Source organism: Chiloscyllium plagiosum, unplaced genomic scaffold, assembly GCF_037043375.1.
Source record: "Chiloscyllium plagiosum isolate Xiang-an unplaced genomic scaffold, Cpla_swu_hap1 HiC_scaffold_24, whole genome shotgun sequence".
NCBI classification, from domain to species: domain Eukaryota; kingdom Metazoa; phylum Chordata; class Chondrichthyes; order Orectolobiformes; family Hemiscylliidae; genus Chiloscyllium; species Chiloscyllium plagiosum.
This window is the reverse complement of record NW_028270162.1, coordinates 47182003-47199202: the sequence shown is the minus strand read 5'-3', so window position 1 is coordinate 47199202 and position 17200 is coordinate 47182003. Positions and strand designations below refer to the sequence as shown.

At 38.3% G+C, this 17200-nt stretch overlaps 2 protein-coding genes across 5 annotated transcripts in view; one reads left to right on the top strand and one right to left on the bottom strand.

Annotated features, from left to right (window-relative positions):
• cabp1a (calcium binding protein 1a) overlaps positions 1–17200 on the top strand; it is a 189593-nt gene that overhangs the window by 167899 nt on the left and 4494 nt on the right. The window lies entirely within an intron of this gene.
• Positions 88–17200, bottom strand: part of mlec (malectin) — a 35107-nt gene continuing 17994 nt past the window's right edge. For both annotated transcript variants that reach the window (XM_043715939.2, XM_043715940.2), the window contains 3 exons: positions 12003–12182; positions 8858–8915; positions 88–4084 (listed from right to left, as the gene is read on the bottom strand). In XM_043715939.2, the coding sequence (XP_043571874.1) occupies positions 3858–4084; positions 8858–8915; positions 12003–12182 (465 nt within the window). In that variant the 3' untranslated portion in view covers positions 88–3857. The remainder of the gene's footprint in view (positions 4085–8857; positions 8916–12002; positions 12183–17200) is intronic.

Here is a 17200-nt window from a genome sequence, read left to right as displayed (position 1 = left end):
TAAAAAGTTAAACAAACTTTATAGATCACCAAAATACATATTTAATTTTCTATTTAAAGGCACATATGAAGGGGAGTGGGTACTGCAACAGCTTTCAATTAAATTTTATTTCCAAACTGCAGAAAAGGTAATGGCAACAGAGTAGAATTTGTTGCTATTTGGTGAATGTGGAGATCTCCAGACATTCAGTAACAGTTGCTCGAAGCAGGTGGGCTCAATACAATGGGTTTTCTGTGCAATAATTGCATAAACCATTTGCAGACACCACACTATACACAAGTTCATGGATCTCAGAGTTCGTTGATTTTTTTTTGAAAGACAAATGAGGCTTACCGGTAGGTCTGGGAGACTTGCCACTCTGATGACCACTTACACCTTCCCAATCAGAGCTGGTCAAAGGTAAAGGTAGTTCCATTTTTGGGGAAAAAAGGATTAAATTTGTCCCCAAGTGAAATACTTATAAGAAAGTAACATTTTTCTAAATTCCTTTTGCAAAATTAGGTATTACCTTTAAGAAATAGATAATTATTCTAAGAATGCATATCTGAATAAAACCTAAATGTTTTTTGTCATTAATCTTTAAGTTAGATTACTAGCCACATCAAGATTAATAAAGATAGGTTTAATAGCTAATCTATTCAAATTAAACATTTAGGATCATGGCTAACTGAAGCCACATAACCCTGATGGGGGGAGGGGAAATGGTGGTGAGTGAATGAGTGAAGGTGCCAGCTCCCCCAATCCTACTGGTAAGCTTTGTTCCCTGGGATAGTCAGTCCCACCATTGTAGGTTATGTTAACAGGTAAGTTCATCTGATGAAATTGGCAATATGGTCACCGCTGCATTGGCACAAACACAATTCATCAAAAAATAAAACTAAAAAAAGTGTTCCAGAAACAAAGTAAAGCACACTGTAGTTGGTGCACAGCACACAAATATTTCTGAATAAAGGCAGAAAACCCTGCTTTGACAGGTTAAGTACGTTACATGTACTGTTTATCCAGGGCTTATAATGCAGTCTTTCACTCATCTGGATACATATGACATAAAAATATCTTTTTCCAACCCCCCCCCCCTTCTCATTATAAACTGCTGATTAAAACCAGAGTGCAAATTAATACAAACATACCCTCAACCCAAGTTCCTGAGAGCTCAAAATAAAAGCCAAGCTACAAAAGAAACTTATTTTAATGCACACAAGAAAAAAAACAAATCAAGATTACACCAGAAGCACAGATCCTACTGACACCTTTTAGGATTTAGGTTAGCAGAAAAAAACAAATCTAATCTGTTGAACTCCCAAAGTTAAACAGCAGTTCTTTCTTTGGGACGAGCATGTCTAAATCTTCGAGCACTTCAATTTTTTTTCACCCCACCCTTCTCCCTCTATGGAAAAGAAATAGTTAAAGCCTCCACACAGATTCAAGCTATGCATGATACTTGAAATAAGTTAGGGAGAAAAAAAAAATAGTAACTTTGTCCATAATATAAACCATTAAAATTGGTACTGTCAAAATTATAGAGTTTCTCCTTTCATCCAATACCACATGTGGATTACTGAATGATTTTCTTTCAGCAATTACATTCTTTATTCCCGTACTTAAAGTTTTTCCAAATTAATTTCAAAAAGCAAAAGTTTCTTCTTTATATGCAGAATTGCTGTTTTAAAACAAAAATATAGTGTATCTAAAACAAAGTTGAAATGTTGCACAATCAACAATTTAGTTTTTCTGGGGAAGTCCTGCATTTCTGTTTTGTAGGAACCACAAGACCTAGATTTAAAACTGAATTGTCAAATATCTGCAATATCCCTTCTTGATTATTTTACTTATAAGCATAACTTAAAGTTTCTGTAAAGAGCTAAAATACAAACAGTACCACCTTTCAGCAACCCCCAAATACACTGCCCTTTTAAACTGTTCATATTCCAAATTTCAGCTCAGACAATATTTATAAGAATTGGCATCAATTCTGAAGTGATTACTTTGCTTGAGGCACAAGGCCCAATGACAGCAGAGTACCCTGGCTCATCATTCTAATCAAACAGAAGGAAGAAGTGACAGAGGGTTTAGGAATTTCAATATCCCCTTGGGGAGGTGCAATGAATAGAATATTTTTAAGATTATCTTCCATTTTCAAGTCAGTGTATCCTTGGTAACCCTGCTACCAATAAAGGCAGGTAAAATCCCTTCGTCCAAAGCACCACCAACCATAACCAGCCAGCAACACCCAGCTTGGCTCTTCCATCTAATTGTCCCTTATAGGGATCCATTGCAATTGGACTAAGCACAAACCGCAAGCCCCCAAGATGGCACAGCACAGATCACAGAATAAGCTCACAGTGGCTCTGAACTCAGTCAAGTGTCTGTTCTGATGTAAAATCTCCATGCTCTTGCATAATCACTAATAATGTACCTGGTCAAAGACCAGATACAGATTATAATCAAATAACTTTTCTTGCTGTACTTAGCAGTCAGATATCTGATCAAAATATTTCACACTGACATACTAGAGACCATCTTTGTGCCCTTTGCACAAGCTTTAGGCACCGTTGTCAGAGAATAGCTGTGTAATCACAACTGGTACGCAATCATTCATGAGCCTTGCTAAATAGGAACTAAGTCAGTTAGCAGAAAACAAACTGGTTCTCTAGTTCTCTCTTACGACAGAAAAAAAAAGAGACAGACAGATACTGCCTTACCTACTAATTCTAGTTTTATCTTTTAGTAATTCAGATTGCCAGATTCTGCAGTATTTTGTTTTAAATTGCTGCTCTGCAATTTCAAATTTTATTGTTATCATACAATCCATTTAAAAGCACTTTTACTGGGGAATGGACAATGAAATAAAAAAAGTGAGGAAATATTCTTAAACTGTAATTTCCGACAATCTGGAATACAAACAGATGGTGCCAGAAATATACAGCAGGCCCAGTGCCTAAAACAGAGTCAGAGTGTAAAACATTGTCTTTTTTCAGCTCCTAACAGAATTGTTATACATTTGTTTGATTTGACATTGAGAATTTGCTACTGTAATCTAGTAATTTAGGCTAACAAAATCATTCTGGATTTATCTTTCAGCAAACAACCAAACCACCAGGTGAAACTTGAAAACACATTGAAATGAACATGGCCTTTCTCTCAATCTTTGAAAACCCTGTAGCCATTGTCCAATTAATTACCAGCACCAATTCATTACCAGCACCAATTTCTAACCAGCTGAAATACTAACTTAAATCTGATCATTTCAATATACATCATTCATTATTGAAGAAAGAAAAATTTCATGCCAATGCCCAAGTGCAAGTAGACATGGTATAACAGAGGGGAGGGAGGGAATTATTCAAAACAAAAATACATATTGGGCAATCACCATCATTTGCCTATAGTACCTTTCATTTAAAATTCTCCATTCAAGTTTTACCAGTGGATTTTGTAACTCCCTAAACTGCAAATGGCAAATAATTCATATACTAGGTATATAGACTTTACATTCAGATAACTAGTATATTTACTCCCCAATCTAAACAGAAAGTTGTTTAAATTATACCTTAACCAGAGCCAAAAGACAACATGGGCAACTTTGTTTCAGCCACTGGTTGCAAGCATTCAACTATTCAGGGCTTTGAATTTTGCACTTCAGAATTATTGCAGGAGTTTATTTTTAAAAATGGGAATCTATCAACAAAAACAAAATTATTGCGATTCAAGCCTTCAAATTTCCATACAAACCATTTCTCTTCCTTTCTCCCCCTCATTTCTGAAGAGGAAAGAGAAATAAACTGCTTTAAACAGACTGCCCCACACGGTGTCAAAGCTCCTCACCCACAAGCACCACTGTACATGCGAAGTATATCTCATAACCGACAGAGACAAAACAAGGTGGGAATGAAGACCCCAAAGGCAACTAAAATGGGAAACATTAGGCTGCTGTTGTCTGAGGCATACGGGTCTGGTGTTCGAGGTCCCGACTTCACCTTCTTTTTGCTTAATGTCTTCTTCTCATTACCATCCTCATAATCATCTTCTTCTTCCTCCTCTTCCTTTTTTTCTAGACCAGGATGAGGCAGAAGTTTGGGAACATCTGGAATGAAGTAAAATCAAATAATAATGGAATGCAGATTTAACTGTAATTGTTAACATTCTAAATTAGAATTAAATAAACCAAACTTTGAAGAGAACTAAGACAACTCAAATTGGATTAGCTCATTTCTCGAATACTTTTCCATCTTAATGAAGTAATTATTTGACAATAAATAGCCCGTGGAATGGATTTTTATTGATTGACAAGCAGCATAAATTGGCTGTCAAGTTCAACCCAACCATTATTTCTCCTTTCACTAACAGCTTTTGAAAGCACTTCTTATTGTTGCCAATTTAATGTTTCAGTAGCAAAGGGACATAGAAATATGTAACCTAAACAGAACAAAAACATTGTTTAGCCTGAAAAACACTATATCCTTTAATATATTATCGAGGCCTCTGAACATCACAGCCCATAAAATGAATGGAAGAGAACAGAAAACTGATGAGGTGACCTTCTGCAGCTTTGTTTCAGTTTGAAAGGGGCTGAAGAGTATTCTGCGTTGAAGATTTACTCTGGTGTATCTCAGAAGTATACAAAAAATCAGAAGAGGTGGCCATTTTGTTTCACAAGCCTCTTCCAACATTGACTGAGAACATAGTGGATCAGATTTACTCCATTTTTTTGCTTGCAAACCCAATCCCACCCCATTACCAGTGATTCATCCAAATGTCTACTCAACTTTGCCTTGAATATATTTAATGACCCAGCCTCCAATGTCGGTTAAGACAATGCCAAACACTAAACTATTTTCAGAAGAAACTCCTTCTCAACTGAGTCATATTTTGAAACTTAAACACACCCAGAAGAGGAAACATCCTCCCAACATCCACCCTGTAAAGCCCCTTTAGAATCTTACATTTCACTAAGATTGCCTCTCAATCAACTAAAATACAAATGACAATAGGCCCAGCCCTCAAGACAAATGTCACATCTCAGAAAATCAGCTTAGTGAATCATCTTTGAACTAAGTCTCAATACAAGCATGTCCTTCCTTAAATAAGGTAACCAAAACTGTAGCCTTACCAATACAGCTGTACCAAGACTTCCTTAATTTTACATTCCATCCCATCACAATACAACATTTTAATATGTACACACTATGTTTGGAGCTAACAAAGGAAGTGTCCCCCAAAAAAAAATCAAATCTTAGAAACGTGGCATCACTATGATTATCATCGACCCCTTAAAATGTTTAACAGACTATGAATACATGAGAAATAATAGCTTTAAGTACATATAATTTTCTGTGATACATTTTCACATCAAAACCAGTATCACAAACATGCAACTTAGACTGCAGCAGTTCAAAATTACTTTCATTTTGAGTTATTATGTAAAACAGCAGTTATTTTTTAACCTGTATCCTGAATGAGACACTGACATATCTAGAGTGTGCTGCAATATTAGAGATGGTGTGAAGCTACCCAGAAAAATACCTATGATGATCTGCTGAAAACAGAAGAATCTGCCAAGAGCAGTAAGTAACTTGGAGTATCTAATGAGAGAAACCCTTCCTCTAACAAAATAAGAATGCAGGAAAGCTCATCATTTTTCTTGCCTTTTCTTTCAAAACATAAAAAAGGTAAACAAACAGAATTTGCAGTACGCTTCGATGATTCATCAAGAAAAGCATTAAGAAAACGTTGCTGTTTGATATCAGGAAAAACAAGTAAAAAATTCCATTCAAAAAAGAAGAAAGTGAAAGAGAAATCACTGGTTTTACCCAAGTATGAAAGCTAGGGTTTAATAGACATCTATTAACAAAACTATAAAGGCCTTAATGTGGTCAGCATTGCCTGAAGTCCAATGACATTTTGCTGTAATCGGGGTAATGATTACCCATATGACTTACTGCAACAAATTACAACAGCCCATGTAAAGCAAGAGTTCCGTTAAAAACATGGATGCATCTTCATTTCTTCAGAGTCTCCCTGTAAATAGCTACTATTTCAAGAATATCCCCGATTCGTTATATTGACCAGTTCAATTCTATAAATGAGTTTGAACCTAGCAGTCTCAAAATTTAACAATTTGCACTTATTTTCCTGCACCACTACTCATTTCCAAGCTTTATCCAAATGAAAATCGTGCCACAAACTCTGTAACACAAATTACTGCAGGGAAAGATACAGAATGCCTCGTAAGCTAATTCATAGCTTAGTTGTTGAACACATACCAAACTTCTAGTTCTGGGTATGCATTCACTTAACAGGCACTAACTGGCTTGTCTGTCATCCTTTCTAATATTGCAAGAAGTTACTTCAAATATGCAGTAATATTTAAATCTTAATGATTGGATTTTAATAAGGCTAATCAGTTGGAGGTCATCAGAAATTCATTGTAGAAATAGTATCACAGGATTTAGTTTATTCAGATCAATGCCTTTATTTAAAAGTTTCATGAACAATAAAGTTGCACTGAGTGATCAGAACTAACTAGATCAATATCTTTGTTAAGAGGTAGAAAGGAAGGGATATAAACTAAAATTGCTCCTCATCCAATAAAAAGAAAGCACATTTTGGCTACTTGTGTATGCATGTGGAGTGATTGCAGGATGGTCAATTCGTTCAGAGAAGGTTTGTGTTAGACCACATTAGAGTGGGGTGGATCTGTAGCCTAGCACTGCTGAATATTAGCCAGTATTCTTCTTCAAAAGTCACTTTACCATCTTGACCTCATGTTCAGCTTTTCAATTCCATGGTGGACATCTCAGCTAGCTTGAGACATTCAAATTCAGAATGGTCTCAGAATGGGTAAGGTACTCATTTATGGCTGCCATCCGTTGTCTGAAATGACAACAGAGGTACCATATATTGTAAATTTCTCACACAAACTGCATTTAGTCATGGTATGAAACTTCTCAACCTCAATCCATCAGGATAAATAATGGATGACAATGATGTAAGACATTCCATCAAAATTAAATACATTGGTGTCTACACATTCCCAGAGGTAATGTGGAAGGTACCAGGTGACTCTTGTTGCTGTGGTCTATGAATGGTAGAGGCCTTGTAATCGACAACAAGACACTCAATGTTCTTGGAAGATCCCAGACAGTCACATCACTAACCACACTTTGGTTCTGCATTTGGTGATCAAGTGTCCATGATGCAGCTTCCCCAGGAGATATCCCCAAAGTGAAGCTGTAATTACACATGCTGTTGGTGCTCAAATCACCTTTATGGCCAAACCACTGGTCTTCGGTGTAGAAAATCTTCAACAAATCCTGATGGGAGTTGACACACCCCTAATCTCTCAACTGCTCCGGCTAGACCTGGCTAAGCTTGTTGCTTGCTGGTTTTTGTACTGCTGTGGACTGAGTATATGGCCCAATTTTGTTAATAAGCTTAATATTACTAGTGGTATGACTGTCAACTGTCACTGTCTAGACACACATGCCATAGTCTGTAAGTTTCTCTGCACACATATTGCTTCATAGACTTTTACTGTTTAAGCTCTTCCACTTTTTGAATAACATGCCTTCCTACACAGGAGTGAGAATTCTTGATTGTGAATAAATAGGTCATCTACTATTTGGTTTATGCTTTTATACTGTTACTCCTCCACCACTTAATGCAGAGACCTTTGTGATACACATAACATCTCTAGAGACAGCACGACTTACAGCTCTGCTGCTGTTGAAGCTGGCATTACCTTAAGCCAGGGACAAAGGCTCTAATGTACTGGATAGCTTTTGGATTATGATTAGATGGCGTGACATACAAAGCCTATACAGCTACATTTAAATCCCAGAAATATAACATGTGCTTTTAATTTCTATTTCACCATCATAACCAATAACTTTCCCTCATTTCAAAGAGCTCAATATCTTCAGACATTGGACAAAGATCGAACTTGACTGAAATCTCACCATCCAGCCCATAATGGACGCTTATGTGTATTGATTATCCACATAGTCTCTTTTTGGACAAGATAGTAAAGGAATGTTGGCACTACAGAACTATATTACATTAATGAGGCAAAGGAGGGAAGACAATTGGCAGAAAAAAAACAAAAAGAATGGACAATTGCCTCAACATAAACCGTACAGAGCAAATTCCCAAATCTATCGGGACTCAACAAAGCAGACATACAGAAACAGAGTTAAGAGTTAAAGTAAAATGTTGGGCCAAATAGAGAGAATTTTACATCGCCTATTCTGTACCTGGGAAGGTTGACGAAAAATAGTAACTCCCTAGAAGCACACGCCTTATATTTTTATACACAAGTATTTCCCTACACATACACATGAATTTTATCATCATCAGTTAAAACAATCATAAACATCTTTTTTCACATGATGATTTTCTATATTTTTGAAAAATTGTCAGTGATTAAGATTTATTGATAATCTAAAACATCATAAGTTGTCATATTTCAGACATTTGTTAATCTAAAAGAAATGTAATTTGAGAGAAAACTCCCCTAAATTAACAATGAATCCGAATTATTTTTGCTTTAATAAGTAAAACCACATATCCCTAATCTTATTTTGTACTTCACTTTTCTTTCATGCTATCCAATGCAACAGATTTGGTTTTTGAACCTACTGTACAATCTAGGTAGCAAGTCAAGCAATAACACAAATGATCAATTCACACATTAAATTGCAATACCACTCTAAACCCACAATGCAGTTCTCTAAGATACCCAAACTGCTTTCTCACTAAGTCATTAAAACGTATGAACATATCAGATGAATTGGCAAAATGATCAACAGCAACCAAATGTCCGACACAACTGAGAGACTGTTTTGAATATTTAACTTACCCTCCACTGTTCCCTTTACGATGCATATAGCACAGACTTTTGGGTTGTCATAGTAACCCTAAAAAGGCAGAACCAAAACACAATTGTTAAGTTAGCATTTCAGAGTTCTTCTCAAACTCTTATGGGCTAAATGCACAATTCCCAGCTTTCTTATTTAATTCCAAACCATAATGATTACGAATAAAGCACAATTGGTCTATAACATTAATGTGTGTGTATGGACTGGTCAGCTATTAGAACAAAGATGTTTCCAGGAGTGGAAGAATTGAACAGATTGAGATTTTCTCTATGGAGAGAAAGGAAAGATGCGATTGTGCAGAATAGTGAAGGTGTGGATAGAGTGAATGAGAAGGGCCTATTTATCTTGGCAGAGAGGTCAGTGACTGAGGGCATACATTTAAAATGGCTGGCAGAAGGATTAGAGGGGGAGATGAGAATTTGCTTTCTCAAACAAAGAGTGCTGGTGGTCTGGAACTCATAGCCTGTAGGACAGTAGAGGTAGAAACCCTCAATTCACTTGAAAGATGCTCTATAAAGTCACCGCACAAGCTCTAACATGTTGGGCTATGGATCAATTTTTGGAAAATGTGATTGGCCTGGGTGGCTTTTTCAGCGAGCACAGCCACAATGCCCTAGGTGGTCTCTTTTTTTTTACCATAAACAAGCATTCTATGATTAAAGACACTTTCCTAAGGAGAAATGTAAGGCTTGCTTTTGCAAATTCCTTCATTTAAAATTAATTCAATCTTCTTTTGGTAATTGTGTTTCTCACTTCACAACAGGAGTACCAGTTGTAGGATCTATAGTGCCACTTGAAGTGTTGACCCTCATAACAGCTCCAGATGCGATTCCATGTTGTAATACTCTATGAAGCTAGAACCAGTGCGACAGCACAGATAGGGGAATATTGAAAACACCTAAGTGCTGTGTCAGGTACTGAATTAGAATCTTAAATATGTTAACCATTCCAGAATATAGTTACAAATATCATTGAGATTTACTTTAGACTGTTCTTTTTAGCCAAGTCATATCAATTGAGAAAGTCCAATCACTGCTTTTCATATTCTGTGTTAATGTTGCTGATAATCTCCAGAATAGCAAGAAGTGCTTACAACTGGCTTCAGTCTCTGGGCTATGGAGAGGAGATCACCCAGTTTCTGCTTCTGTCGTCACCCCTTCAGGAAAAGCTTATACATAGACACAGATTATTGAAGGATTGGACTTGATATTTCTCTCAAACTAAAATAGCCCATTAACATCTTCCAAAAATGAATAATAGAAAAAGTAAATTGGAGCTAGGGTAACCAAAACGTAATCAGACTAGAGCCAACCTCTTGCAAAACAAGTGACAAATGAACAGAACTGTCTGAAATGGAGGGTGGTAGCAGAATGTGAAGTCAAGGGCATATTCTATACATATGGACTAGCTGTGTGTCAACACTTGTGCAAAAACCAAGAATTTAGAAACACCAATGTTAAAAAAAGATATTTTTATAGAAATGAATCCTTTTGGGGTACACAACATAAAATGATTTTAATAAAGCATTGCACAATTGGAGAGAAAGTCCAAACCAGGAAATTACTAGATGCATCAAATCTCAGAACATTTGGAAAACAGCAACTCAAAATGAGCTCCTTGTTTTTTGTCAATTAACCACTTACTTATACAGTATAAAAAGTGTTGTCGAAAGGAGAGATTATTCTAATATTAACTTGCTGTTTGCCTGCTCATAATAGTATTTTTAATGAAATAAAATGAATCGGTTTAGAGAAGGCATTGAGAAATGCGACAATAAGCAACTTGTCTGGTTACCACAAAATACAAGTCAATTGAAACTTTATCTAATTTTTAAAAGGATTGAACATGTAGTTCAAAAGTACAATAGATATCAATTCTTGCTACAGAGATGTCTGTTTAAATAGCATTTGATTGTGCTTTTAACATGCAATCTTCTTTATCTTTATGCTAATAACACTATTAGTGTGATGCTCTTTGAACTACCTAGCGCCCTAGTATTTCTGACAGGAAGAAAATAAGTGAGGACCTGGGAAGAAAGCCATGGATCTTAGTATTGACCACAGCACCATTATAACAATAGATACAGGAGAACCTCAATTATCTGAACAAGATGGGCAGGCACTATTTTGTTCGGATAATTGATAATTCGGATAATTGACAATTCGGTTAAGCGATTCGATGTCTTTCCTCTGGGGCTCAGAGTTTTCTATTAAGCCTGCTCCCTATTCAGGAGACTAGCAGCAGCACACCGTGCGCGAGCCCCCCTCCCCCCACAGTCCACCCCGCACCCCGTCCAACACCGAGCCCCCCTCCCCCCACAGTCCACCCCGTACCCCGTCCAACACCGAGCCCCCCCTCCCCCCATAGTCCACCCCGTACCCCGTCCAACACAGAGCCCCCCCTCCCCCCACATTCCACCCCGTACCCCGTCCAACACCGAGCCACCCCTCCCCCCACATTCCACCCCGTACCCCGTCCAACACAGAGCCCCCCCCTCCCCCCGCATTCCACCCCGTACCCCGTCCAACACCGAGCCACCCCTCCCCCCACATTCCACCCCGTACCCCGTCCAACACCGAGCCCCCCTCCTCCCACATTCCACCCCGTACCCCGTCCAACACCGAACCCCCCCCTCCCCCCACCTCATCCAACACCGACCCACCCCACAGTCCGCCCCGTACCCCGTCCAACACCGACTCCCCTCACCCCACAGTCCACCAACCGTCCAACACCAACCCACCCCATCCTACAGTCCACCCCATCCAAGACCATGAAATGTTGCTAATCAAATTATTTACAAGTTTAACCAGTTTCACTTTGGTGTTAATAAATAAAGAATTTTACAGTCAGCAAAATAAAAAAGCTGGTAGGAGACTTAATTCGCAAAATGAATGTGATGGTCAAATGTATTTCACAGGTTTGCAAACTGCTCTGATCATGACTGACTGTCATCTGCTGAGAACTGGACTCCTGGGTATTATCTGGGTAGGGTGAAATATGGAGTTGAGGCCACAAATTCAATCAGCAATAATTTTATTAAATTGAACAGGTTCAAGGGGCTGAATGACTGACATCTGCTCTTGATGTGAATGCTTGTACATTCTGTCATTATGAATAGTTCCTTACCTTGACAAATTCTACAAGTAGTTTCCCATTAAATGTAGACACCTCTCCTTGAACGCTAAGTTTTCCTTTTCTAATTGTGAAAGACACCAGTTCATCATGCGCTGTGCTGTGTCCCACTTTTTCAAATATGTCAAGATCTTTCACTACTACATGCTGTCCATTTAATCTCACATCAAAGACCTAGAGAGGGAAGAAAGCAAATACAAAAATAAAGTTTTGTTTCTGAAGGTCCACGTATCATTTTGACACATTGGAGGATGGAAACACATACATCATCTTAATGTGCTACACCCCAGTGTTTTTTTTTAAAAAGAATACAGCTTCTATGCGAGTTAATAGGGAAGGCAAGATTACAACTTTCAGATAGATTCTTTTGCGCTTATTAATGACAGTGTAACATTTCTATTCAGGTAGTTTTAAAATAAACACCGTATAAATGCACCCACAATGACAGAATTGTAAATTTAAGTTACCATTCCATTTTGGCTCATAGTTCTTCCTAGAGAAGTAGATGAAAATACATACTTAATAGCATACATTGGAAATACAGGATTCTAGGCCAGTCTCAGAGACTTTTTTCTTATTGTCATAGGATCTCCTGATGATTAAGATTTGCTTCATTAAGAACTGCTTCACATTGAATTGATAAGGAAATTTAAATGGAGACACAAATTGTCATAGCACAGACAAGATTCCTGAACCATGATTATGGCTCCACAAAGCAGCCAGGTCTGTAGCACTTTGTGAATGCGCGCGCACACACACGTTTAAAGCTCTGTGCTTACTCATGTGCATGCAGATGTGAGAATACTCTCATGCCTGTGCAGGGTTTTACATACTAGCATCGAAACATGGGTTATATTTAGTTTTTAAAAACACAGAAGTAGTCAGACAGTTGGTTCATAATGTTATGCCTCACTGGGATAGTGTACTGGAAAAATCAAACCCTGCTGCTCCTGGAGTCATCACAGAAGTTAAGAGTTTAAAAATGTATGCAGAATTCCCAAATATCTTTGTCTTTTAGACCGAGGTTGACAGCAAGGACCAGGTTTCTCTATTCAACTAGAACTACTATTAAAATTACAATTAATTAGGTTCTAACTAAACAGTCAAAACAAAATTTACAATTTAAAATCTCTGAACTCGCTTATTATACTGCACTCTATATCCACTCACACATGGCTGTTACGGGCAGAGAGAAAGCCTGGGAAGACAGTTCAATGATCTCGGTCTACAGTGTTTGCAGTGATGATCCTTTTGTTGATCAGTTCACTGTTTCTCTATCTTCATTCTGCAGGTGCTTTATCCTAGTTAACTTGCTGGAGGCACAGAGTGACTGTTCCTACTCAAAAAGGCTACTACCTTATTAAAAGTCAGAGATTATAACAACTGATGAGAGAAAATAAATTTGCTACCTTCAGGGCTGTGATGCTTTGCTCTGCAGAAAAAGAAACAGATCATGCGCTTAAACATTCACAACCCCAAGCTGTTCAGCTATCTTTGTAATCTTTGTCAGTGATGACTGGTCACCATTTCACAGACTGAAAAAATCACACAACATCATGTTATAGCCCAACAGGTTTAATTGGAAGCACTAGCTTTGGAGCACTGCTCCTTCAACAGACCAATCAGCTAATGGCTGGTAGTCAAATTTCCATTCTATAGTGCCTTCAATGTTTAACAAACCAGACTCATTTGCATTTCAAACACAAAATTTAAAGCTGCAGACAACATGAACAAGTGGTCTTTTTTTAAAAAAAAAAGAATTTTTAAGCAACTTTCACCAATAAACTACCTGGTTGTTTGCTTCTCTTGGACTGCCAAAAAAAAAAGAGAAATTGATTTCCACCCTACTCCCCAAAATTTCCAACTATTTCCAAAAGAACCAGGTCTGCAGCTGTTCATACAATTGTAATGTCAAGGAAACGTGGAAAATCCTTTATAAATGACCATAGCAATATTAATGATTGTTAACAATGTATAATTCTATTGTGCATAGCACGTACTCAAATCAACAAAAACCAAAACTTACTATCAACATTTTCCAAATAAAACAGACAATATTAGGAACACAAAGGAAGTGGCGCAAAAAGCACAGGATTAATGTTACAAGTCAAACAGCCCTACAGTTTAGATGAAAATTTATCAATCTGAAATTTAAGCCTAGTATTACCATTTCGACAGAAGCATTACCTTGCTTTTCACTTACAGATCAGATCATTAAGAGATCTATGTTCATGAAACAGAGATGACATGCTTATTCAAACGTTAATTTTGGCAGCCAATATTTGTAGCACAGTTCATTCATAAATATTACAATTGTATGAAACGGACTGGTAAGCTAGAGGAGATACTTGTTAGGAAGGAAGATGTGTTAGGCATTTTGAAAAACTTGAGGATAGACAAGCCCCCCCCAGGTCTGACGGGATATATCCTAGGATTATGTGGGAAGCAAGACAGGAAATTGCAGAACCGTTGGCAATGATCTTTTCGTCTTCACTGTCAATGGGGGTGGTGCCATGGGACTGGAGAGTGGCGAATGTTGTGCCCCGTTCAAAAAAGGGAACAGGGATAACCCCGGGAATTACAAGCCAGTTAGTCTTACTGCGGTGGTAGGCAAAGTAATGGAAAGGGTACTGAGGGATAGGATTTATGAGTATCTGAAAAGACACTGCTTGATTAGGGACAGCCAGCACGGATTTGTGAGGGGTAGGTCTTGCCTTACAAGTCTTATTCAATTCTTTGAGGAGGTGACCAAGCATGTGGATGAGAGTAGAGCAGTGGATGTAGTGTACATGGATTTTAGTAAGGCATTTGATAAGGTTCCCCATGGTAGGCTTATGCGGAAAGTCAGGAGGCATGGGATAGTGGGAAGTTTGGCCAGTTGGATAGAGAACTGGCTAACCGGTTGAAGTCAGAGTGGTGATAGATGGTAAATATTCAGCCTGGAGCCCAGTTACAAGTGGAGTTCCACAGGGATCAATTCTGGGTCCTCTGCTGTTTATAATTTTTATTAATGACTTGGAAGAGGGAGTCGAAGGGTGGGTCAGTAAATTTGCAGACGATATGAAGATTAGTGGAATTGTGGATAGTGACGAGGGCTGTTGTCGGCTGCAAAGGGACTTAGATATGATGCAGAGCTGGGCTGAGTGGTGGCAGATGGAGTTCAACCCTGTCAAGTGTGAGGTTGTCCATTTTGGAAGGACAAATAAGAATGCGGAATACAGGGTTAACGGTAGGGTTCTTAGTAAGGTGGAGGAGCAGAGGGATCTGGGGGTCTATGTTCATAGATCTTTGAAAGTTACCACTCAGGTGGATAGAGCTTGTAAGAAGGCCTATGGTGTATTAGCGTTCATTAGCAGAGGGATTGAATTCAAGAGTCGTGAGGTGATGTTGCAGCTGTATAGGACCTTGGTAAGGCCACATTTGGAGTACTGTGTGCAGTTCTGGTCGCCTCATTTTAGGAAAGATATGGAAGCTTTGGAGAGGGTGCAGAGGAGATTTATCAGGATGTTGCCTGGAATGGAGAATAGGTCGTACGAGGATAGGTTGAGTGCGCTAGGCTTTTCTCATTAGAACGGCGAAGGATGAGGGGTGATTTGATAGAGGTTTATAAGATGATCGGGGAATAGATAGAGTAGACAGTCAGAGACTTTTTCCCCTGGTACAGAGTGTTACAAGGGGACATAAATTTAAGGTGAAGGGTGGAAGGTATAGGGGGGATGTCAGGGGTAGATTCTTTACCCAGAGAGTGGCGGGGGCATGGAATGCGCTGCCTGTGGGAGTGGCAGAGTCAAAATCATTGGTGACCTTTAAGCGGCAATTGGATAGGTACATGGATAGGTGCTTAAGCTAGGACAAATGTTCGGCACAACATCGTGGGCCGTAGGGCCTGTTCTGTGCTGTATTGTTCTTTGTTCTATGTTACTTGGCTTAACTTGTTTTATTTGTTTGCTGCTCATTTTCCTAGCTTGGTGTTAAAATTGGAAATGAAAACTGACTAGTCTCTTAAATATAAAACATTATGGGTAATTTGTGTACAAAATAAATTAACATTTCCAATAGTGACCCTACCACTATCATCTTATATATTCAGAACTGGAACAAACAATACTGAAATTATGCCAGACACATAATTACGGCCTCATGTAATAATACGCCAGAAAATGCCAAGGATCTTTTAAAAGCGTTTAATTGTAAGAACACTAAGCAGTGAGCAACAAAGCTACAGGTTAAGTTGCAATGCTGGTTTGTGCTGAGGTAATTGATCTGAGTTATTGTGAGGAAAAGATGTTGTAATAGACATCGGTCCTACTGTGTTAAGGGAAAGAGTGGGAAAGAGAAAGAAGTCAGTCGGGATTTCAGTTCCCAATTGTTATCCTGTTACCATTCCCAGAAGGCATGTGTGAACTCATGTAGGGTTCAGCTGCAGTTCTTCCCCAGAAAAATAGCCTGTTGACAATACTGTTTCACATAACAGACACTTGTACAAGTCAATAGGGCACAGCGTAATGACTACCTTCAATAAGGATGGAGAAAATCTCTACTGTGCTGCTCTGCAGTGTAAAATTGTTAGAAGCTGACAGCTTCCAAATAAAAAAAAGGAGGGTAGTTGCGAAGAGTAGAGTGAGAAGGTCCACTGTTCTGTCCACTGTACCTGTCCTATCAAGGTAGGGTCAAATTTTGCTCTCATGGCAACAACAACAATAAAATGAGTGAGGCTAATGGAACTCTCAATTACATATGCACAAGTGTACAACAACTTCAGGCACAGGCAAACTGAAAAATTGTTTTGGAGTTGTGTTGTTCTCTTGTTGTTAGCTTCACAAAAACGTCAAACATATTTTGCTAAAATAAAACAAAGAACTGTGGATGTTGGAGCTCCAGCGATCCTTCTGCAGAACTGGATGTATTTTACTGTCTCCTTTGACACTGGAGCCATGTGATTTGCACAATAATGTTATACCCGTCTAGTAGATTTGTTGAGTCCAAAAATTAACCTTTAATAGGGGCCTTTCAGATTGTGGACTGTTTAAGGAAATGTTTAAAAATGTTGAACCTTAGTTTTAATTAAAATTCCATTATTTTTCTGAACAATGCAAAACCTGAGAAGGGTAAATTAGAATGTATGCAATGTCAAGGCCAAAAAGACAAAAAAACATCAAAACCTGAATGAATGAACCTCCCAAATATAATAA